The sequence below is a fragment of the Callorhinchus milii genome, unplaced genomic scaffold (assembly GCF_018977255.1).
Source record: "Callorhinchus milii isolate IMCB2004 unplaced genomic scaffold, IMCB_Cmil_1.0 Scaffold2, whole genome shotgun sequence".
Classification (NCBI taxonomy): Eukaryota; Metazoa; Chordata; class Chondrichthyes; order Chimaeriformes; family Callorhinchidae; genus Callorhinchus; species Callorhinchus milii.
This window is the reverse complement of record NW_024704743.1, coordinates 98,705,724-98,731,197: the sequence shown is the minus strand read 5'-3', so window position 1 is coordinate 98,731,197 and position 25,474 is coordinate 98,705,724. Positions and strand designations below refer to the sequence as shown.

The window sequence follows — 25,474 nt, the reverse complement described above, 5'->3', positions numbered from 1 at the left end:
TCACCTCTGTTTACTTTGCAGTAAATAGGAACCCGGTTCTTAGTCGATTGCTGGATCACTTTTCTGGGGGTGATAATTCTTTCAAACTAAATTTTAAAAAAATTGGCCACTCAACCCACGACTGTTTGTGGGACACTGCTGTGTGGAATTGGCTGCCAAGTTTCGCCCACAAATTATACAGTCAATTCACTTTACAGTGTATTCTGTGAAGCACTTTGAGACGTCTCGAAGTCGTGACAAGGCACTATATCAAATGCAAGGATTATTGTTTTCTAGTGGTACTATAATTAATTTCGGCAGTATTGACTCCACCATTTTTAAAGCCACATTGCTTTAAGAAACACATTGCAGCTTTTATTTTCAGACTTTTAAATTGATTTTTACTGGATTACAGCCAAACAGAAATAAAACACTACAAGATATTTTAATATAAAAAAAATCTGGCTAGACAATAGCATATAAATCTAACTCCAACTAAGAGGCTGCTTGCACTGTCTTACTGCACCTTGCTGCATCACTTCCAGTTTTGAGCTGAGTGGGAATGCTGAAAAAGTTTTTTTTTTAAAATGCTTTAAGCGCTGCCATGCACACCTCATATTTTAGAGCTTAATTAAAGTATTTTTTAATATAGCTCATCAATGATAGGAGATCCCTGAAAAAGAAATGCCCATGGCACTCGCACATGCAAGACCTTTCCGATGAGGTATAAATCATGTCACTACGTCAATCGGTTATTGAGATCTTGGCTGATACATACACACACACAGACATTGTCGTTTTATTAGTATAGATTAAGAGAGAATGTGGGCCCATCAAATGTAGGTGAGATTATAATGGACAATAAGGAAATGGCAGACTTGTTGAATGAATACTTTGTTTCCGTTTTCACAGTAGAGGACATAATACCAGTGGTACAAGAGAACCTAAAAATAAGCCAAACAGAAATATTAAATGGATTTAATATAAATAAAAAAAAGTAATGGAGAAAATAATGGCACTAAAATTAGACAAATCTCCAGGGCCTGGATATTAATAGAAGTAGGGGAGGGAATTGCAGAGACATTTGTCATAATTTTCCTAAGCTTTCTATATTCGGGAATTGTGTCCTTGGATTGGAAAATTGCAAATGTCACTCCATTATTTAAGAACTAACCAGGTAATTACAGAATGTCATCTTAACTTCAGTTGTGGGGAAGTTACTGGAATCTCTCATCAGGGACAGAGTGACTGAGCACTGAACAAGTATGAGCTAATCAAGTAAGCTAAGTAAGAGAGTCAGCATGGATTTGTGAAGGGTAGGTCATGTCTGCCAAATCTAATTGATGTTTTTGAGGAGGTCACCAGAGTGGTGGATAAGAGAGTGTTTCTGGATGTCGTCTATATGGACTTTTAGAAGGAATTTGATAAGGTTCTGCACAAGAGGCTATTCTTGGAATAATAAAAGCGCATGGAATCGGAGGTAACCTTGTAATGTGGTTTAGTAATTGGTTGGGAGACAGGGTGTGTATATAATATATATATATATATAAATTACTCAGATGAAAAATAGAATTTTATATCCAAATATGCAGATGACACAAAGCACAGTAAATTGCGTAGATGGGAGCAGAAAGTTACGAAGGGACTTAGAAAGATTAACAGAGTGGGAAAAACTAGCAGATGGAATTCAATGTGGGGAAGTGTGACGTCGTCCATAACAAAAATACCAAAACAAAATACTTTCTAAATGTTGGGTATCCATGTACACTAATCACTAAAACCAAGCTCACTGGTACAAAATGTTATCAAAAAGGAGAATGGGATGTTGGCCTTTATTTCAAGAGGGCTGGAATATGCTTGCAAATTTTTCATTTTCAACTACCTATCCAATTACCTTATGAAAGTTGCTATTGAATCTGTTTCCACTACCCTTTCAGGCAGTGCATTCCAAACCATAATAAACTCTCTGTGTAACCAAAAAAAGTCTCCTCTTCTCCCCTCTGGTTCTTTTGCCAATTATGTTAAAACTGTATGCCCTGGTTACTGTCCCACTTGCCAGTGGAGACACTTTCTTCCTATCTATTGTATCAAAACCTCTCATAATTTTGAACACCTCTATTAAATCTACCCTTGGCATTCTCTGATCTGAGAAGAACAATCCCAGTTTCTCTAGTCTGTCCACATAACTGAAGGTCCCTCATCCCTAGTACCATTCTGGTAAATCTCCTCTGGTGGGGGATTCCAAGGGGCATAACCTCGAAATTAGAGCTAAGCCATTCAAGAGTGAAATCAGGATTTTGCACCCAAAGGGGAGTGGAAATCTGGAACTCTCTCCCCCAAAAGGCTGTGGATGCTCTGGAGGAGATTTACGAGTATGATACAAGGATGAATGGCTTTAGTTATGAGGACAGATTTTGAATAGTGTCGCAGAGAAAAGTTGCGCCCCTATTCATATCACTACCAGTATGGTTGCCAAACAGCTGTGTAAACTTAAGGTAAATAAATCTCAGGGGCCGGGTAAATTGCATCCGAGGATCCTTAAGGAACTAAGGGAGGAAGTCGCAGAAACGATGGCACAAATCTTTCAAAATCACTAGAGACTGGGGGATTGGAGAAAGGCAGGTGTTACATGTCCATTGTGGATAAAATTATGGAGATTCTTATTAAGGATAAAATCATGGAGCATCTGGACGGAAATAAAATCTTAAATGATAGCCAATATGGGTTCATGAAGGGAAGGTCTTGCCAATCTAATTTACTGGTTTTCTTTGACAGTGTGACAAGGGAACTTGATAAGGGCAAGGCTGGGGATGTTGTACATCTGGATTTCAGTAAGGCCTTTGGTACAGTTCCTCTTGAGAGGCTGGAACTGAAAGTAAAAAAAAAAAAGCGCTTGAATCAGTGGAGGTATATTACATTGGATATACAATTGGTTGACTGGAAGAACCCAGACGGTGGTGGTACAGGGAATGTCATCGGACCGGGAGAATGTTACCAGTGGAGTTTCACAAGGGTCTGTTTTGTTTCCTCTTTTGTTTAATATTTTTATAAATGATCGGCAACTAGAAGTTGCAAGCAAAGTGGCTAAGTTTGAGGATGACACCAAACTGATGAAGGTGGTAGATTGCAAAGCTGAACAAGATAGGTTACAGGAGGATTTGCACATACTTGGGAATTGGGCAGATCGGTGGCAGATGAAGTTCAATGTGGAGAAATGTAAAGTACTTCACAAGGGGACAAAAAATCCTGGAAGAGACTATTATTTGAATGGAAGGAAAATAATATGCATGGAAACTGAAAATGACCTGGCGGTCCTGATTGACAATAAATTGAAGCTCTCCCAACAATACTCTGTGTCAGTGAGTAAAACGAACCAGATGTTGGGACGTATCGAAAGATCAATAGCAAGAACGAAATAGTAGGTTAATCCTGCCACTGTATAAATCATTGGTGAGACTATACTTTCACAGATTAGATAGTTTTCTTTTAGAAAATAACATTGTGGGATATTGTACATAGGTAGTTTGGGACATATGTGCATGCGACCACCAGGCAGGTGGAAGGCGATCTAGATGGACCTTGGTCNTTTTTCATCTAGCATTTCTGATTTATGTGGATTGAAGAGGTTGGGCATATTTTCATTGAGCAGAAAAGGATGAGAGAGGACCTGATGGAGGTGTACAAAATTATGAGAGAGTTGACTGGGTAAATGGGGAGAAGCTACTAGCTTACTTTCCACTAGTAGGGGAGTTGGTGACTAACTGCTAAGGTAGTCACAAGAGCAAAAGGAGAGCTGAGGCATTTTTTTCCACTTAAGAGTATTGCTGAGATGTGGAATGCCCTGCCAAAGTAAGCTAGTAGAGTCCGTTTTAAGAGTGAAGTAGACAGTTATACAAGAAAGGCGTGAAGGGAGATGGGAATAAAGCAGGGCAGTGGGATTAAACAAACAGTTTGCTTTGAGAGGCAGTGCAGACTTGTTGGGACAGATGACCTATATCTATGCCGTAAATTTCTATGATTCTGGACCCTCAACATGCTCATTCTGAATTTTTTGATTAAAAAAATATCTGGGCCCAAAATATAAGTGGTTATATTGCAGTGTATCCTAAGGGGATTCCACTGTATGTTGCAGAACAGATTTGGATATCTTTCAATAATTATGCGATTATGCTAATCTGGAAATAATTAGTGAATTTACAATTGTTAGTTTTGAGAAAGTCATGTTCATAGATTTAATTAAGATTAATTGTGGTTTACTTGATGTTTGAGATGTAAATGAACCCTACTACATAACAATTGGATAATTTAGAAATTGTGTGATTAGCATGTTCAAGTGTTCTCTCTTTTACTTCAATGTGTAAACGTTAACAATATTTCTCAACAAGGCACTGCATTTTTTTAAAATTCATACAAAAAAAATGTTGCTGCAAATGCAGAATGTAACTTGAATATTCCTGTAGTGTTTATGTTATTGGAAATTTTTGGTCCCATTTCAGAACCACTCTCATGTTCCACTATGAATAGAAGTTGCAGAGAGTAAGATTAATATATTTTTTTAAACGTTTCAATGCTTCCTAAAGATTTGAATAATGTGAGGAATTTTGGTGGCATACATAGATGAGTTGGAAATATTTGTTTGAGTCTTTGTAGCTGGAGACTGTCCTTTCATTCCCGCACCTCGTACATGTTCCAACTACTCCCCCACTCCCACAAAGCTACCTTCGTACCTACTTGAATTACACACACAAAAAAATTGGGAGGAGGAATCCACTGATTCAATAAGTTGTGTTAAGTTTACTCTGAGTAAGCACAAAGTCGTTAGACTATTGTCCCTCTGAACTTGCAAGGTACCTTCAGCTTAAAGACAAGAAGACACTGTTTTGAAGTTTGAGGTCATGACAAATACCAGTGAGGAATGTTTGTTCGTTAATACTGACTTTTTTGCTGAGTGAGGACTGTTTATGTGAGTTCTTTCTATCTTGAGTACGATTGTTAGTTGTCTGTACCTCACATAGTGCTAGTAATAAAGTAAGATAAGTTTTTTTGATTTGTCCGGAAGCCCTGTGTTTTACAAGTAACCGTATTGATTATGAAATGGGGTGGGAGAAAAATGATTAACGGGTAATGAAAATATTGGTGACTGAAGGAGGAAAAAGAAGAAACGTACCTACTTGATGAAATCTAGGTATCTTCATACTGAATTCAGGCATAGTAATATGTGTTTTAAGGTTGGACAAACCTTATATTCCAAGAATGACAAGGAATCTCTTCAGAAGTCCAGTCTCCTATAATATCCATTGCAATTTGCTGAGGTGAAATATCCAGATACAGTTCTGCCTCAAGGGCTGTCTAGAAATTTTGAATTATATCTGGCTATGTACATCGAAAGTATAGAACAAATATAGCAGGAATCTGCAAAGTTGGTTTGACTGGTTTTGTTTACCACCAGGTTTGACATTGTTGGACCATTGAATGGTCTTGCATCATTCTGAGGGTATTTTAGCTATTTAGCAAAGGGGAATTTTCATAATGGTCAAAATCTATGTAAAGTGTCCTACATTACATAATATGAGACATTGCTTTATGCCTACCTTTTTTCTCTCCTACATTGCTTCAGATACCTTGGCTCTTGCAAATCTGCACCTAAATTCTCCGGGATTAGATAAGCAGAGTGTGTCCCTTTGGGGTGAGAGTTTACATTTCATACCACCAAATGGAAAACATACATATGTGAAACTCAGTTGCTTGGTTTGGAAAATCTTTAAGTGATAGGTTTTTACACTTATCTGATTGACCAAGAAATGAAGTTAACGCATCATTTATTGTGAAACAATCTATTAGTGCGAGTTACTAATACCATTGTACATTGGAAGAAACTTGTGTCTCAGAAGATGATTTTACTCATCACTATATTGGGCAGAGGATACCATTGTCCAAGATATTCCGATATCTGCTTAAACATCAAAATCTAGTTTGTGGAGTCCTGTAGCTCAGTTGTTAGAGCACTTGCCTTGCAAGCGAGACACCTGGGTTCAATTCCAGGCAGCGCGAAACCTTGTTTCCTTACTCCACACGCCTAATAATAATCCCTCCAAAAGCTGAAACAATAATAAATTGGTCATTTTCAATCCGCGACTGTTTGTGGGACACTGCAGTGCGCAATTGACTGCCGCGTTTCGCCCACAAATATACAGTCAATTCACTTTACAGTCTATTCTGTGAAGCGCTTTGAGATGTCGAAGACGTGAAAAAGCGCTATATCAAATGCAAGGATTATTATTATAGTTTAGAATATATATAGGCATAGCAGTTTCTGATTACAAAAGTTGGTAGTTGTTTTATTTTAATTTTCTCCAGGAGAATTGAATAAGGAAACAAATTCCCATCATTAAACTTTGGAGTAGCTTTAATATTTTTTAAATCATAGTTTGAACTACAAGATGGTCAACCTCTGGGTTGTGAGTTTTTATTGAAGGTACTTCCTGTGGTGCTGCACTTGTACGCTGTACGCAAGCAGCATCAGTAATGTCACTTCCTGTACAATGCTCAGGAAGTTGTGTTTGAGTCTTGGTGATCCGATTCCTGAGATAGGCAGATCCGCAGTATTCCAGGACACTGCCCAAACCCTAGCGGATAGGGTGGTCAAGCTCTCCGAGACAACCTCCGGCGTGAAGGGCGCTATATTGCATGTTGTTGAGGTTGTTGATGTCCTTGCTGGACATAGCTTGCCATTGCCATCCTATCAATGGCAAGCTATGCATTTTTAGCTGGTTAGACTCCAGCATTATCCCAATGCACACTCTGGTGTCCCAGGCCTTGGTTCTTGCCAACCTGTGCCTAATATTTTCTGGAATTAGGAAGCAGGATGTGTCCCTCCAGGAAGACAGTGTGCATTCCATTCCAACAAGTTATCTCTGGAATTTCCATGTGTAGGTGGGATGCACAGAATTCTCAGTTTGGTTCAGATACTCTTAAGCATGACCATGGTTTCTGCATATATCAGACACTCGGCTGACCCCCCCCCTCCCCCAAAAAAAAATCTTGTCCAATATCTGTGTGGGTGTTATTGACTCAGAGATTCAAATGTTTACATAATAAAAAAAGATATTAAAATAAATTCAGGGGCAGGGTAACCTGTTGATTCATTTTTGTGAATTGAAGATAGTATCACTACACAGGTGCGTTGCATCCAGAATATAGGAATATGGAGGACCAAAAAAAACATCCATCTGGTTGATCCCAAAGAAAAATAAGTCATGTCTACTTTTTATCTTGCAAATCTCAACTTTCTTTGCAAATATTTACCTAATTTTCACATAACTCTGATTTTTATATGTTGATTGGAATAGATAACTTTTTAAATATTATTAAAAATACCTTGTAATCTGCATATGCTTTCAAATGTTAGAGAGACCTTTTTTGATTGGTCTTAATATCTCATCAAAAACAAATTAGAAGAGAAGAGGTTGTTAATGGTAAGTTGGGTTCACCCAACCTTGAAACCAAGCTTTTTTTAAAAAGGAAAGATTGTAAGCTATCTGTATTGGCGGGGAGAAGGGGGACTCTTGAAAATACATGCAGTCAGCATTGCATCACATTCAAAATAAGTGTGTGTGTGTGTGGGGAAAATAAGTGTGTGGGGGGGGGGGGGGGGTGTGCTGGGCGGGGGAGCTTTCTGTACAGTGGAGCAGGATTTCTATCTGCAAAGTGCATTTTCTTTAAATTTTCATTTTTTAAAAATTAAATCTATATGTAAGCAAATCTCACTGTTGCTACAGACTTAGTAAAAATAATTCAAAACCATTTCTGAAAGCTAGATTAATATATTCCTTACATAATATTGCCAATTTGTCACTTTTTCCGATTACCTTCTAGGTGCATTAACAACAAATGGCATCAGTGCAGACACAAGTACTGAAATCGGAAGAGCAAAGAACTGTTTGAGTCCTGAGGATATAATTGAAAGATACAAGGAAGCCATCTCCTATTATGGGAAGGTAAGAACTGAAATGATATTTTAAAGTATGGAATATCTGTGACATTTATTTTACATATAAATTTTTGTAAGTTTATTTAACGTGCTAATAATTGAATCTGTTCAATTAATTTAATCAAATTACTGTTCAATCAAATATGGCAACATTAAACGATGAGGCCTACAATAAACCTATTAGTGATATTTGACTGTATTTTAATGTAGAAGATTCATTTATTTTCTGGAGGTAACCTATACAGCGTATTCAGACAATATGTGGATCACAGGTGCTAAATGTCAAAGACAAAATGGTTATTATGTGCAGGCAGCAATATTCAAAATCAATGGGAGGGGGAGTAAAAGGGAGCTTTCTAAACTGGAGCAGAAATTGTATCTGCATATTAATAATTGAGTTCCAATTAAATGCTGTGTGGTATGGATTTGTGTTAAATTGTTTTTAGTTTTGAATGCATGGTAAAATTAGTTGATGACAAGTTGTGCTCCCTTTTATTATCTTTAGCACACAGATTGGTATATTTTCCCTCATCTTTACTTTCTTGTCAAAATTGTTTTGTACGAGAAGCACATGATTAGTTTAATTAGTTTTATTAGCTTGCCTTGTAAATTTAATCCAAATGTTGCAACATCAACATAATGTGCACAGGATGATACATTGGGTGCCCAGGTTTTAAGAGGGTCGAATTAGAGACTTTTATACTGTAGCGATAATGAAAGATGTTTTCAGATTTTTAAAAACATCAGTATTTAAAAAGTAAATTACTATTTACTTCAGGGCTATTTTAGATGGTCATGAAGAGTTCTGAAAATTGGTTTCTTACAGTGGGGGAAAAATATTATTATGTGATAACTATCTGCTTCAAACTATTTATCTGCATAAATATACATTTTAGCTTCTGATTTTCACCAGGCAAGCTAACTACATAGTCACTCTACTTTACAGTAGATCAACAAATCACACAGTCACTCCACTATCAATTTCTTAATTTATCTGATCTATCAATTTATCTATCTAGCACTTGTCTCGCAAGCGAGAGGACTTCTGGAGTCCTATAGCTTAGTGGTTAAGAGCAATCGCCTCACAAGAGAGAGGACCTGGGTTTGATTCCCGGGCAGGGCAAAATGTTGAGCAAGTTTCCTTACTCCACACACCTCTGTTTACCTAGCAGTAGGTAGAAACTTGGTTGTTAGTCGATTGGCGGGTAGCTTTCTGGAGGTAATAATCCCTTCATAAATAAATAAATAATAATAATATATATNAAAAAATTATTTGGTCACTCAATCCATGACTGTTTGTGGGACACAGCTGGGTGCAATTGGCTGCTGCAATTCGCCCACAAAATATTCAGTCAATTCACTTTACAGTATATTCTGTAAAGCACTTTGAGATTACTCAACTACGTGATAAGGCGTTATATCAGATGCAAGGATTTTTATTATTAATCTTTCTATTGTTGTAGCCTGAGATTTTCACATTGTAAGAATTTGCTCTTGTTCCCTTTTTAGTCTAATGGCAATTGAATATTTTTAAGATCTAACAAAGACTCAATTGAATACCAAATGTTAGTGCCTGGAATTGAAATGAATTTAAATTGAGAACTTGAGAATGACCTGTACAACACTTGTATTTCTTAGTAATTTCCTTTATTAAATTAATTTTTCAGTGTTTTTCATATTTTTCTAGTACAAAAGTGCTGGTGTGATCGAATTGGAAGCGTGTGTGAAGGCAGTCAGGGTGCTAGCTATTCAGAAGCGAAGCATGGAAGCATCAGAGTTCCTTCAAAATGCTGTATACATCAATCTTGGCCAGGTATGAGGTTAATTTATTGTGCAGAATTTCATTTTGTTTTTTAAAAACAGAATCACATGATGGCTGATAAAATGCTATTTTTCAAGTTTTTTTTGACCTATCACCTAAAACATTATTCAACTTCATTTAAAAACAACTTCAGATACATATCGATGGTTATTAATTAGAAGAAAATGTGTATTTGTGTTGAGCACAACTCGTAATAAGGATTTTATTATTAAAAATGTGTTCATTTATCTACTTGTGTGAATAAATGTATTTACATATGTAGGCTCAAGGGGTACCAGATTATAGAACTGGCTCACATAGTACAGGCCTCTTTGTGGTGTAAAAGTGCAGTACATCCAGGAATTGCACTTNAAAAAAAGGCCAACTTTGCAATTGTCAGATTGAAGTTAATATCACTTCCCGATACGCACAGGAAGCTTTGCTGATGTCGTGTTAGCACATAGCACATGCATGCAATATACAGTGACATCAGAAGCATCCCGATATCCCAGAAGTTGACTATTTTTTGCACTTTGCTTATAATAAATACAACTGCTGAGTCATTGGACCCAGCCAGTTATAGTATAACAGGGCTTCCTTGTATTTGTTTGTTTGTTTATTTATTTATTTAAAATAAGGTGTTGCATGTTTGTTACATTCCCAGATCATCATGAGGTGCCATAGAGCCAAGAGGTTTTTACTATTAACCCAACATCACTTTGCTTAAGAGGCAGGTGGGCCCCCACCCATCCTCAACTTCCTAAACAGAACAAATATTATGTGATGGTTAGCAATTGGATGGCAAAAGGCAATTATTGCCTTCACTACTGTACACATAGCTAATAATCCCTCAAAAAAAATTTGCTCACTTAATCAACGATTGTTTGTGGAACGCTGCTGTGCGCAATTGGTTGCTGCATTTTTCCCACAAATATACAGTCAATTCACTTTACAGTATATTTTATGAAGTGTTTTGAGACGTGATGAAGTTAGGCTCTGCCACTGTTAAGTGCTCTGAGATGCTACCTTGTGTGGCAGGTGTTATATAAGTGTATGTTGTTGTCTAGTAAACTTGATAAGGCTCTATATCGAATGCAAGGATTATTATTATATTATTATTTAGTTTTTTTTCTTACAGAAATATTTGCAAAATTTAGCTTTTTTAGCATAGAATTCAGATCTTTGCAAGGTTGGTATTCTGTTTTTAAAACTAAAAAAACAGTGCTTTACTGTTGCGATCTTGCCTCTCAGATGCGTCTAGACTGACTTGCACATTATTTCTGTTTGCTTGTTATGCATGATGAGCAAAGTTCTCATGGCTGTATTAACTCCCATTGAGAATTTGACCACTGTCTATATGAGACTTCTTTTTTGGAAATTGAATACTTTTTGTAGACTTTTTTTAGCAATGCAAATATTGGTGGTTCAAAGCATATCTTTAATTTGCCGACACAGATGAGCATTTTGATGAAAAAAGCATAAAAGATTATAATACATAATGTTTAAATAATAAATTATTTCTCAGAGACAGGAAATTTCAAACAGGATATAAGCAGATGAATGAATCAACATAATTAACATTCCAAACATCAAAGGTTCAATAAATGCATTTGATTAAGAGGAGAGCAGAACTGCTTACAATAATTTAGAAAGATAACAGATAGTTAGTTACACACAAATGAGATTGTGACATTAACATGTTTATGAATTTGTTCCATTTAATTTTATTAAAAAAGGCATTTTGTCAGGCTGTGAATTTACCATGAATTTGATTTAATTAATGTCCACACCCCATTATCTATCTCTATTTTAATCATACTATTTTTTCCTTGAATACATTCACAACACATTTTTCCAAGTTCTTTATACAAATGGAAAATTAGTTGTTTTGTTGGTCCAAACATATCATTATACCAAAAAAGGTTTAATTTGATATGTAATTGACTTGATCTAGTCCTCATATAGGATAGGCTTGGGAGTTGGTCTCTTTCTACAATATTTTGTGTTTTAAGGTCCAAGTTTGTATTATCTACATGCTATAAGTTCTGGTTCCTAGGTCTGCAATAGTCCAGAGACCTGCTGATGACAGCCTAGCCAATCTGGTTTATTGGCAGGTCTTGGAGGGGCAGACTGGTTGCAGGGTTACTTTTCATTTGCCTTGTGTTAATCCTATAAATCAAAGGTCAAACAGGTAGGATAGTCTTAGCTAAATGAGCAGTGAGAAGTTTTCTTGACAGTGCTTTCAATAGCAAGCTCTGTGGTTTCAAACGGCTGTACTCCAGCAATACCCCAACACACACTCTTGTTCAAGCCTAGACTCTTCAACCTGCACCTAACCTTCCTCAGGTAAGCAGGGTGCATCCCTCTTGGGAGTGAGAGTACATTCCGTTCAAGACACACAGAGAAATTTATATGTGTAGGAAACACATATATGTGGAACTTTCAGTCTGATTTGGATATTCTTGATAGGTTTCAGCATGTGTTGGACCAAAAAAGAAACTTGATTATGCATAAATAATAATAACTTGCATTTTCTACAGCAGTTTTCATTTAGGATAAGGTCTCAAGAGACTTTTAAAGAGTGAAAGAGGGGAGGTGAGGCACAGAAATTTTGGTAGGGAGTTCCAGTGGATAGAAGTAGATTGGCTGAAGGTTCATCTGCCGAGGATTGGGAAAGTAATGCTTGAGGTAGCCAAGTGGAAGGTTTGGGCAAGAGATTGTGGCTGGAGGCTGGGCTAATAACTGGAAAATGAAGTTTAATGCAGATCGATGCAAGAAAGTACAAATAAAAATGCATGTATTCCATGGGGGAAGCTGAAAGAGATTTAGCAATGTTAGTTGACTCATCATCACCCACCAAGTCAAATCACTGAGCAGCAATAAACAAGGTAAACTGGAAGCTGGATGTATCACCAAATCCGTTGAGTTCAGATCCCCATATTATGCTCAAGGTACATTGTGTTTCTCGTCTGCTATGCAGAATACTTTGTACTAGTCATTGTAATTTAAGGGGGCTGCCCAAATCCAGTGCAGAGGAGAGGAATGAGGATGATCCCCAGTTTTCACAGGTATAACGAATGGCTCTCCGGTCTTGGGAGAAGCTGACTCAGAGAGAACCCTATAGAGGTGTATAACAACACGAATGGGATTGAAAAAGTAAACTCAGAATAATACTCTTGGTTGCATTAAGGCAGTTGAACAAAAGGACATAAATTTTGAGTTATGAAACCATATGTAAACCAATCTTATAAAAGGTGTGGATGAGGATTTTTAATTTGTTCTGCAGGGGACTGGAGAATGTGTGGAGCCGAGCGAGGATGGGGATAATAAACACGACTGCTGGGTTGTGGATAGTATGCATCTTATATAGGTAGTTGCTCGAGGAATCTGGCAAGTTAGGGCATTGGAATAATTAAGCCTAGGCATGATGAAAGTATGGACATGGGCTTCAGTAACTGGGTGGGGGGAAGTAGTGGCAGAGGCTGCAATGTTGCAGAGGTGAGGAAAGCCAAGCTTATTATCTAGATTTCTGATGTGTATTCAACAGCAGAATCCAAGTTATTTGCGTTCTTCAAGAAACATTTCAAAAATGGTTATCATGGTACAGTTTTTTTGGCTGGAGAATGTTTTTGCAAATAGGTTGTGTCTAGAATGTATATTGAGTTGCATTACAGATGTTTGACCATTAGGTGTCAGCATTCACTTGCTCTAAAGACAAATAATCATGACATGAACAGTTATGTAACAAATGTTTACATTATTAGGCTTGAAATACTCTTACACAGAAGTAGAATATTTGTGAAGTAATTTCACATAAAAAATACATTACATTAAAAAATTAGAGGTTTGTTTAATTTTTTTCCTATCTTGGTGATGAAAATTTTTCCATAGCGGGTCTCAAGTGGGGGTTTGTAAATCTTGCTATCTTTTTGTTTGCTTCATTGAATTTTGCAGTGAAAGCCATATTTTATATAGAATTACATAGAATGATACAGTACAGAAACAGGTTATTCAGCCCAATTAATGTGTGTTGCTTATACTCCACACAAGCCTCCACCACTTCTATTCCCCTCTGCCACAACCTAAATTCCCTTCTCCCTCATGAATGCATCAAGAAAATAGAAAGAAAATTATCAAAACCTGTTGGAATTAATTGTTCAACGACAGCAACTTGCATTTACATAACATCCTTTATGCAGTTTAGTGTCTCAGAGGCTGTACAGTGGCACATTTATATATGAGCGTGAGAATCTTAAAATCGATCCATTTGAATACTGAGCCAGTGGAGCCTGGTGAGGACTGGGGTAATGGGGTTACTGAGTCTGGTGTGGGCAAGCTTGAGAGCAGCCGAGTTTTATGACCTAGATCTTCACCAGTGAGGAGTGAGTTTGAGAAATCAATGTGGGAGGTGACAAAGGTTAGTTTGAGGGAGAGAGACTGAAGACATTGGAGCTCATTGGAGGTGAGTAGATGTTGACGAGAGGCAAGGAAGATGGATTTAGTCTTGCCCATATTTAGCTTATGTTTCATTGGAGAGCCCTTTTTTATTTGTCCTAAATAAATGTTCAAACTTGAAAGTCGAATTGGAGAACATTTCATTTCGAGTCTTCCCACTCTTTTACCTAGAGTCCAGAGACCTGATTGCTAACCTGTAAGGTGGAATTTTTGCTATTGTATGGCCTCCAGAAACCACGTGTGTTAAATAACTTTATGCGTTATTGCAGACCTCTTGATATCATTGTCTAAATTGTGCTGATCAAGAACAACAACAAGATTATATTTGTATAGCGCCTTTCATGTCGGGAGGACGTCCCAAGGCGCTGGACAGTGATCACAGCAATACTCTCACCCATTGGAGAACCATTTTTTTGGGCCACCTCTGCTGATTATAAAGGTATTGGTAGCTTGGAAATATCCTGAAAATCAGGCTACTTTGCCCCTGCCTTTTTTCCATTATTCTGCCACTCTTATTTGGCGGAAATCTCCTTAATCCCATAATGGCAATTTGAACATGCGTGTTCAATGTCTTTGCTTATTACAAAATGAGTCCATGACATCTCTGCAGGCACAGAATGTCCCTGAGCCTCCTTTTGTGCAGTTTTTTCACTCTGCGTTATTGAATTTTATCTTCTGCATTTTGAGGCATTGAGAGTAGGATTTTGATAGATTTGATGCTAGGAAAACCAGATTAACCAGCAATGTAAAAGTGGTATCAGAAAACCAGGAGCCAGAAAACCAGACTCAAACCCTGCTCCTCAGCAATAATTCCCATTTGATATCCTTTTGTTTTCTATCTTGCAAGTTGATTTTATTTTTATTTTGTCAATTTTTTTCTCTCTCTCTTCCTTTTCTGCAGGCATTTGGTTCATTTTTCTTGCATGTGTGCTTCCACAAATTCTCTGATCATCCTTCAGTGCCCGTGTTTAATGTATTGCTGGCCTTAAGTATTGGCAGGCAGGGCATGGGATAGTTTATCCTGTTTCATTGGAAGTATCCTTGTGTTTATCTTGCCCTTCCGGCTGCTGTTATGTCCTTGCAATGTAAACTTTTCTAAGGTCCAGAGGCTGAAAAATAATTTATCTTTAATTCTTGAAAGCCCTACTCTGGTCCAGAATAATTTATTTTGGCATAGCTTCTCCACTGATTTAAGCTGTGCTGCCCATCTCTGGAACACTCTAGTGACTCATTTGTCATGCTTTAGGTAGCTCCAAAGTCAGGTGTTTTGAATTCCTCAACTAAGTGCTTCATTGTTGCTCTATCTGGATCAAGATTTGAATCTTGCATAATAACTGGGTATTTTGCCACACTCTGACCACTACCCATCCCTCCTTCCACACTTCTGAATCTGTCACCCCCTCCTCTATCATTACCACCATATCCTTCATGAAGCCCACCACCTACTCCATGGACCCCATCCCCCCCCCACCCCTCTCCTTAAATCCCAGCTCCACCTCCTTGCCCCACTACTCGCCGACATCATCAACCTCTCCTTGTCATCTTGCAATGTTCCTTCCCCTCTCAAAACAGCCACTATCACCCCCATCTTGAAGAACCCTTCCCTTCACCCATCACAGCTATCCAGCTACCGGCCCATCTCCAACCTCCCTTTTCTGTCCAAGGTCCTTGAGAGAATCGTTGCCTCCCAGCTTCGCTTTTTCCTCTCCTCCAACTCACTCTGTGAGCCCCTCCAATTGGGTTTCCGTGCTGCCCACAGCATGGTAACTGCTCTGGTCAAGGTCACAAATGGCATCCTGACCACGTGTGACCAGGGCTCCCTCTGCCTCCTCGTCCTCCTCGGCCTCTCCGCCGTTTTTGACACTGTGGACCATTCAATCCTCCTCCACCTACTCTTCTCCTCCCAAGATTCTGTCCTTGACTGGTTCAGGTCCTACCTCTCACACTGCCTCTGGTGCTGGTAGCATCAGCCTCCACGGCTGCACACTCAACCTCACTAAGCCAGTCAGGAACCTGGGTGTCTTGTTTGACCCTGAACTGTCCTTTCTACCCCACATCCATGCCATGACCGGCACTGCCTACCACCCGCTCCACAACATTGCCAGACTCCGCCACTGCCTCACCCCTCAGGCTGCCGAAACCCTCACCCACACATTCATCACATCAAGGCTCGATTATGGAAATTCCCTGCTCATCGGCCTTCCCAACTCTTCCCTTCACAAGCTGCAGATCGTCCAAAATTCTACAGCTCCTGTACTCTCCGCCCCAGGCTCCGTGACCCCATCACTCCCACCCTCACCCGACTCCACTGGTTCCCCATCCCTCAGTGGATCAAATTCAAGATCCTCGTCCTCACTTTCAAGGCCATCCATGGCCAACCTGCCCGCTCCCACTGTTCATTGGGCTCTGGCCTGCTCCATGTCTCCCGCCTGACCCGCTCTACCGTCGACGGCCAAGCTTTCAGCCTCTCTGCCCCCACACTCTGGAACTGCATCCCACAGCTCCTTTGCCTCGCTTTCTCCCTTGCCTCCTTCAAGGCCAGTCTCAAGACCCTCCTCTTCGAATCGTGCCTTCGGTCGCCCTCCCACTTCTCTGCCTTCCCTCACCCCTACCCCACCCCTCCCCCTTGCTTGGGTCCTGACCCTTGAATGTCCAAACACCTTTTGATGTCTTCCCGAAGTGAAAGGTGCTCTATAAATGGAATTTTGTTGTTGTGAGTTTGTCTTATAAGACAATTCGGTAGGCAGCTGAGACAATATGATAGAATCTTACAAATAAAAATTAACGTTGCATTCATTTCTCTTCACTGGTTTAAATTGATTTTACATTGCAGCAGGGCAAAATTCTTTTTAGTCTGCTATTCATTGAGGCCCTGGTGACCCTACTTTAGATTGTTGATTGAATCTGTTGTCAGCAAGGCACAGTATCACTCTCTCCAATGCAGTGCTGGGGGTCCCCAGAGACTGCGCTTGTGAAAGTCACAGACGACATCCTCTCTTTCTGTGACCAGGGCTCCCTCTGCCTCCTGGACCCCTCTGCGGTGTTCGACACAGTCGACCATGTCATCCTCCTCCACCACCTTTCCTCTGTCATCCACCTCAGTGGGACCGTACTTGCCTTATCACGTCTTCGAGATGTCTCAAAGCGCTTCACAGAATATACTGTAAAGTGAATTGACTGTATATTTTGTGGGCTAAACATGGCAGCCAATTGCTCACAGCAGTGTCCCACAAACAGTTGTGGATTGAAGTGACCAATATATTTTTTTAAAAAGGATTTATTACCCCCGGAAAAACAATCCATCAATCGACTAACAATTGGGTGGGTTCCTACTTAGTGCTAGATAAATAGGCATGTAGAATAAGGAAACTTGCCCACCGTTTCACCTGCCGGGAATCAAACCCAGGTCTCTCGCTTGCGAGGCGAGCGCTCTAACCACTGAGCTACAAGACTCTACGAATGCAAGAGAAATTCTCCAAAGGCACATAATTTGAACACTTTTTTTGTAGACTGACAAGAACTGTAGATTAATTGCTTGAAAAGCATAAAAGGAGTAAACTACCTTTAAGAATCTAGTAATGAATGTAATAAAGCATAATCTGGTCCAATTCATTGCAGATAAACATTGGTACATTTTAGTCTTCTCCCCCACCCCATCACCTTTCCTTAATTGGCAGTATTTTTTTAGGAGTAAGAATCGTAAGTATTTATCCTTAGATGTGACTGATCCATGAACAGAGGATAACACAACCTAACTACAGATTGAGAAAGAAAAGGGAGCCTCCAATCCATCTATAAATGCTGCATATTATGTACACTAGATGTGAAATATAGAAAGCTTACTCATTTAATATACTAACATGATATTTCAGTAATGAATTTTTGATGCTTGACTATTTTGTATGTGATGATGAAGTATAAAAATATTGATTTTTTTAAAAATTGCAGTTGTCTGAAGAAGAGAAAATTCAGCGATACAGCATCCTTTCTGAGCTATATGATCTGATAGGTTTCCACCGTAAAGCATCTTTTTTCAAGCGTGTAGCTGCTATGCAGTGTGTGGCACCATCAATAGCTGAACCTGGATGGAGGGCTTGCTATAAACTGCTATTGGAAACCCTACATGGATATAGTCTATCACTGAATCCCGAAGACTTCAGTAAAGGTAATTAAACTTTAAAGCTCAACTTGCTTCTTATGAATTGACTGTTAATAACAAAAGAATGGATTCTGTGTAAACATGAGAATGCCATTTGTTTAGAACATAGTTGTGGAATTCCACCTAGTATTTGCTTGTAAGATCATGCTGTTTTAAATTTTTAAAACATGCAGAATTGTGGAAAATTCTTAAATTTTCAGCAGTTCTTAACAGACATTCAAATTAAAACTGTCTGGATTCATGTGCGTATTCGAAGATTGGGTGGGAATTAAGGGTCGCAAATTATATTGCTGGTGAGATGCATTAAATTGAAGAAAGTAACCATAAATATGTCCGCGTGGATATTTTGTATATATTTTTTGAAGTGTTTAGGATTAAAAAATAAAGTTCCATCTTCTGACAGAAAGAACAAGTTTTACTGATTTACTTTGGAGATCCGCTATCTATATATAGTATAGCGTAAAATTAAAAACCTATAATGAACTGAATTTGTATAACCCAATAGTTACATTGCTGGCCATGTTTCAAAAGTTAAAAAAAATCTCCCTACTGAATCATTTGATTATTTTCCTCCAACTGAGGTACAATTCCATGAGCACTATTTGTCTTCTAATTCGTGTGAGTGTTGACAATGAGTAACAACTGTACTATCTGTCCCCTGGGTTGGTGGGATGGGTGTGTGTGACGGGGATGGGGGAGTTAAAGATTACATCTTAATCCTAGTCATGCTCTTACATGGTGGCCAAAATACTTCACAGCCTTGGTCAAAATAACAGTTGAGTGGAACCCAGACAAGTTTTCATTTCCCCAACCTGGGCATATTTTTGTTTTCTCTCTTTTACCCCTCTCCAGAGTTTGGTATCAGCAATCTAAAATGGCCTGAATCCTATCTGAACTTCCAAATTATTTCTATGCAATGTAACTGGCATTGATATTTGTGATTTGTTAGAATGGTATATTCTTGTGCAACAAATGTTTGTTTCTCTCCAATATACTCAATGCAGTATAATTTTATATACTATTTTAACAGTTGGTTCTTCTGAAATGAAAGTAATTTATACTTGTACAATACTAGATTTTCTTCACATTTTAGCAGTTTTGTGCATGCTGGTAAATGTTAAAAATGTAAGTACTGGGATTTAGCTTAAAATAATAATGTAGCCTGAAACTCTGGTCCACGCCTTTGTCACCTCAAGGCTGGACTATGGGAACTCTCTCCTCGCCGGCCTTCCCGCCACCTCCCTCCACAAGCTGCAGGTCATTCAGAACTCTGCAGCTCGTGTACTGTCCCGCACCAGGCTTCGGGACCACATCACTCCCACCCTCGCTCGCCTCCACTGGCTCCCCATCCCCCAGAGGATTGATTTCAAGATCCTCATCCTCACCTACAAGGCCATTCACGGCCTTGCTCCCTCCTACCTCTCCGACCTACTATCCCCCTACCTACCTGCCCGTACCCTCCATTCCTCTGGCTCCGGTCTGCTCCACGTCCCCCGCCCCAACCGCCCTACCATCGGTGGTCGGGCCTTCAGCCTCTCAGCCCCCAGGCTCTGGAACTCCATCCCCCAGTGCCTTCGCCGCCTCCTCCCTTTCCTCCTTCAAGGCCGGTCTCAAAACCTTTCTCTTTGACCGTGCCTTCAGCTCCCCTCTCGACTCTCTTCCCCCTCCTCGCTCCCTCCCTTCCCTCCCCTCACCCTGACCATTTCCCCCCTCCTTGCTCCCTCCCTTCCCTCACCCTGACCATTTCCCCCCTGCTCGGGTCATGACCCAACTGTGCAGCGCCTTGGGACGTCCTCCTGACGTGAAAGGCGCTTTATAAATGGAATCTTGTTGTTGTTGTTGTTGTTGTAGCCATGCATAATAATTTTATTTTTAAAACCCTAGATTTGCTGGGAGGTTTACAGAAGTATATGTGACGTAATTATATATTTTTTAAATATTTATTTTGTTGTCCCTTATTTCCTTATGTTCTCTTCCCCATTTTCTCCCAATACTATTCATATTGCCTTCAATGTTTAATGAAATATTTGTGTATTTGATTTGCAGGAACTCATAAGGGCTGGCCAGCAGTACAAATGCGCTTGCTTCATGAACTTGTTTATGCTTCAAGACGTATGGGAAATCCTGCTCTGGCTGTCCGTCACCTGTCTTTTCTCCTTCAAACTATGCTTGATTTCCTCTCAGATCAAGGTAGTGTAGAATTATACATATTTTTATGCTGTGATTCTAATGCCAAATCTATGCATAGTTTTGCGATGAAATTAGTTTGGAACAGTCACTCTTGTTTGTCTCTAAAATGGAGTGGTGATTATCTGCTGGAATCCAATATATGTTGTGATGTAAATTGACGTCACACAATATCTACTTAGTAGCCTCAGTAGTCTTACTCTTGCAATTTGTTACATGTTTGTTTATCTTTTTATAAAAAATATATATTTTCTTTGTAGTTAATGTCATTCGAGAATAACCATTTCTCTTAAGCAAAGGCAAGAGCAAGCTCCAAACAGTGATTGACAAAGTGGAATATTTATTACGTTGTCAGTACTGGCAGGAAACCCAGTGACTCTGCAGAAGAGCCTTTTGATTATGCGTTATATGTATCCTAGTTTTCTGTGGATACCTCCCTCTTTTGCTTGCTTTCCCCCCTTCCTCACTTGCCTTGTTAAAATTGTTTCAAAACTTACCTCTGACTGCACTTCTGGTCAGCTTTCCCCTCCCCACCCCTTTTGGCTCCAGCCCCAACTTAAGACGAACTACCAATCTTAAATGTAAATTGTATTCTTGTATAATTGATCCACCAAAAGTTAACTGCTAACTCAACACTGCTCCATGCAGCTAAAGTGATTTTTGGTTCTGTATGCTTTATACTTAAGAATAAAGCTTTCAATTCATATAGTGCCCAAACAGTAATTATAGTCGGTGTATTTGTAAGTAAATGTGGCAGTCCATTTGTGCACAGCAAGTGTCTCACAAACAGCCAGGTAATGAATGATTAGTTTTATTTGGGGTATCATTGGTCAGAACACCCTCTTTGAATTATGTCATAGCATCTTTAACTTCTAGCTGAATGGGCAGATATATATTTAAATACCTTTAGAGTATTAGAAAGATATAAGCCATTGATACAAACATTGTAGTTGGTTTTGTGCAGATGGAGCTGACTGCTGGAGTTAGGGGGAAGCATGATAGATTGGTAGACCACCAATGTAAATAAATGTGTTGGATATCGAACCTAGCAGATTTTCTTGGTCTGCATAAATTAGCTTATATTCAGAGCTTGGTCCTCAAGATGGTCTCACACGGCTTTTGCTAAGTATTTGACCTGAAATGGCTAGTATCTATGAAACTTGATTGTACTTCTACAAGAAGATATGTGAAAGCTATGGTATTAGATAAATATGAATTGAGATGTTGATTTGGAAATTGCCGTAAACTGCGAAATCAGATTTGGGATTTGTTAAAAACAGGTATTTGTTAAAAATTAGAGATTTATTAGTGTTTGATTGGTATCAAATTGATGCGCTCTTTTATTTAACAGTAGTTAAATATGTGTGATAGAGACCATTTCTTACACTCTATTTGAAAGTTTTTTTTGTCATACTATTTGAATTTGTGTAATGGAATAACATTACACATCAATCTAACATTACTTTATATCTAACAGTACATCAAATGTTTAAGATGCCATTCTGTCAAAATGCCATTCCAGTAATAGTGTGCCATTCCGTCAAAACTAATATTTAAAAAATGCTTTGAACTTAGTTGAGTAGCATATCTGATACTTAAGATTTTATTTGCCTGTATGCATCTTGACCAAAACTGTCACTGCCAAGGGAAGCTGCAGTTCTCTTTTCGGTGCTCAGGACATCAGTGAATTTAAACAAGTGAGCTTCAATATTTAAATGATATTGAGTTTCAAGTTTAATTAAAATGGAGCATTTTGAGTGTTCAGTGTACTGTTAGATATAAAGTAATTGTTAGATATGATGTTGTAATGTTATTCCATTCTACAATTAATGTGTTTTTTACATCACTGTATAAAGTATTTGCATTAAGATGCAGTAATCCATCAATGGTGTAAGATTTGACTGTATACATGAATTAGATTTATTTCAGAAAGGATGAGTTTCAAGGGTTATTTCTGGTAACCATGTCTAGAAATTTATTTTAAATTCAGCAGTTAATGTAGGATTAATTAATTTGAATCGAGGAATTCAGATTATAAATTTGTATCAGACATGAATTATATGGCTGAAATTGAAAAATCAGATTGATGATCAGCTTCTATGGTTATATTCAATTATAAATTCCTGCCTTCAGGTGTTTTATAACCCTATTGTATTAAGTTGTTTTGTGGAATTTTAAAATCTGTACTGTATCAAATACCCGACAAACAATAATTCAAATCCAAATTGAATGAATTTTGTACATTTTTATATTGGTTTTTACTCCTTAACAGTTTACTCCTTAGAGTTCCACAGGTGGCAGCAGTGCTCCAGAACCTCATTGAAGAGGCCATTCTTAATGTGTGAGCACTTGACATCACAAGTGAGCCTGACCCTGCCCTTGCAACTTGCAGCATAGATCACAGGATATTAATTGGTTTAAGGTAACCAGACTTTCAACGCCCCCTCCCCGCACCATCAAAAAAAAAAATTCTTGGCACCAGTACCACTGTCTTGTTTCTATTGAGATTATTTATCCGATCAGATTTACGGATCAAATGTGGTATTTTCTGATCAGTAGTGGTTTGCTGACATTCTTGGGCGAACATTTCACCAATGAAACATTGGAGAGCTATGTATAGTAGCTTAAAATACAAATTCAAACAAACAATCTAGACCGTATACATTTCATACAATTGCAATGTATGATTCATTTGTGTATGTGGTTAAAACACAGGGCCTTTAAGAATTAAGGTTAGTTGGAGATGGACTACAAGAGGATTAATTGTGAACAGTGGTGGGAGAAAAATGCCATGTGATGTCTCCTTCAACTGACCAAGGTCAAGAGCTTGCTATATTAAGAATTTTGTGGTTTAGAAATTTGTTTTCCATTACTTTCCTATATATATTTGATGTATTGGATAAATACATTCATTGGTTGATGAAAATAGTCACCAAGGCACAGAAGTACCTTTATTTTCATGTGTAAGTTTATGTGCCCCGTTGCAGAGGAGAAATTAATCTTTAGTAGTGATGGCAATAAATTTGTTCCTGCCTACTTTGGACAAATTGCTCTGCTTGTGTCAGGGTTTAGATGAGTCATAAACTGCTGCTGCTTGACTTGCAGTTGGACATTTGAGCACCTTTGATTTAAATTATGACCATAATAATTTCTAGCAATCCATCTCCTCATTGAAGATTAGTTGTGATTTGAAGGAATGATGCATCATCACTTCTTGCCAATGTTCCTACCAAATGTGATGCCACCCAACTCTTATCGTTACTGTATTTTCTTTCATGTTCATTTCTGATTTTAAAATATCGAAATCAACTGCCTTTGTTAAACTTGTATGCTCTTATCAAAGAATTACAGTTATGTGGAGATGATTTCTCATCTTATCAGTTTCTTGATGAAACCACAAATTCTGGAATCTATTTGTGTATTTTCATGACACAAATAACTAGTTGGCAGGGGAAATATAAATTAAATCTCCACAGTTGCAATGTGTGTTGGGGGGGGGGAGGGGTAATCAATTCCTTCATCCAATATCCCTTAACCTTAGACCCTTTCATTTATCTATTTATGTGAGTTCAAGTAGGTTTATGAGCTAGCAATCAAGTAGAAATCTTGTACTCAAAGCTCAGCAGGTTGATGACTGAACATATCAACACACACAATGACTGAACACAGTGACTGAAATCAGACATTTCCACCGTTTTAGTTGTGTGTGTTTAATCCAGTATTCTGTTTTTGCTTTTTCCATTTTGGTTGTAAGAAAAATGAATCAGGCTTTGTGTCATGCTACACAAAATTATTCAAATGAGACAATAGAACCCAATACAATTGGCATATTGGTAAATAATCTCTGCACAGGTCATACCTGAGGTTGGTAGCTCCAAACTGTCAGCCCATAAGATAAACTAAGCTACTCTGAGAATTGTGCAACAACTACCTATAATGTCCATCACTGGATTGCTTGCTGTAGTTATACTGCTCTCTACTGCCTTCTACACACTATTCTCATTATTCAACTAAACAGAGACAAGACAGAAGCCATCCTTCTTGACTCCTTGTTTTAGGCTCTGACTTCCTGGCCATTGTCTCTCCACTCATTGAATCTTAGTGTTCAATTTGGCCCTTAGCTGTCTTTCCTCCCTTACATATGGTCCCTGACCAAGATTGATTTTCTGCATTGTCTCCACATCACCCATCTCTATTTGATGCCCAATGCTGCCAAAACCCTCATTTATACCTTGGTCATCTCCAGACTTGGCTTTTCAAATACCTTCCTTGTTGGCTTCTTCAGCTTCATGCTCCACAAGTTCCAGCTCATGTTAAAATTGGCCTCCACATCCTTACTTGCGCGAACCTTTGCATGTCTCTCACCTCCTTTTCTACTTTTACCTTCTACTGGACTGGGTACATAGTTCCAAGGGTGCTGGATGGCCTCCAGTACTTTGTAAAAATGGCCATTCTTTCTGTTGAGTCTTGATGGTGAATGTTGGCAAGCTGTTTTACAGCATGAGGCATCATTGCTGAGATGCCCAATTCTGTCCTCACTTGACACCCACAAATATGCACCTTTCAACTGGGGTCTCTAGATAGCAATTGAACAGGTGTTTTACTCACTAGGCTATTGGTGAAAGTTGGCAGTTTGCATATTCAAATCTATATATTTCTTGAATTATATGACTTATTCTTTTTGAAGACAATTTCAACTACGATTGCATGCAATAAATATTTCTATCTTAAAATATTGAATCTTATGGAAATGTAGCCTTTCTGTGACCAATTATGAAATGATTTTAAAATTGCTAAAAATTGAAAAATATATAATTGGTACTAATATAGTCATCTTAAAAATGTGCCATCCAATATAAATCTGAAATGCAGGTCAACAAGTTGTTTGGTCCTGTTGCTTAGT

At 38.5% G+C, this 25,474-nt stretch overlaps 1 protein-coding gene across 1 annotated transcript in view; it reads left to right on the top strand.

The window, feature by feature from the left end:
* trappc9 (trafficking protein particle complex subunit 9) overlaps positions 1 to 25,474 on the top strand; it is a 497,684-nt gene that overhangs the window by 29,059 nt on the left and 443,151 nt on the right. The window contains exons 6-9 of the mRNA XM_042331670.1: positions 7,855 to 7,976; positions 9,657 to 9,782; positions 18,174 to 18,390; positions 20,431 to 20,574. Coding sequence (XP_042187604.1) covers positions 7,855 to 7,976; positions 9,657 to 9,782; positions 18,174 to 18,390; positions 20,431 to 20,574 — 609 coding nt within the window. The remainder of the gene's footprint in view (positions 1 to 7,854; positions 7,977 to 9,656; positions 9,783 to 18,173; positions 18,391 to 20,430; positions 20,575 to 25,474) is intronic.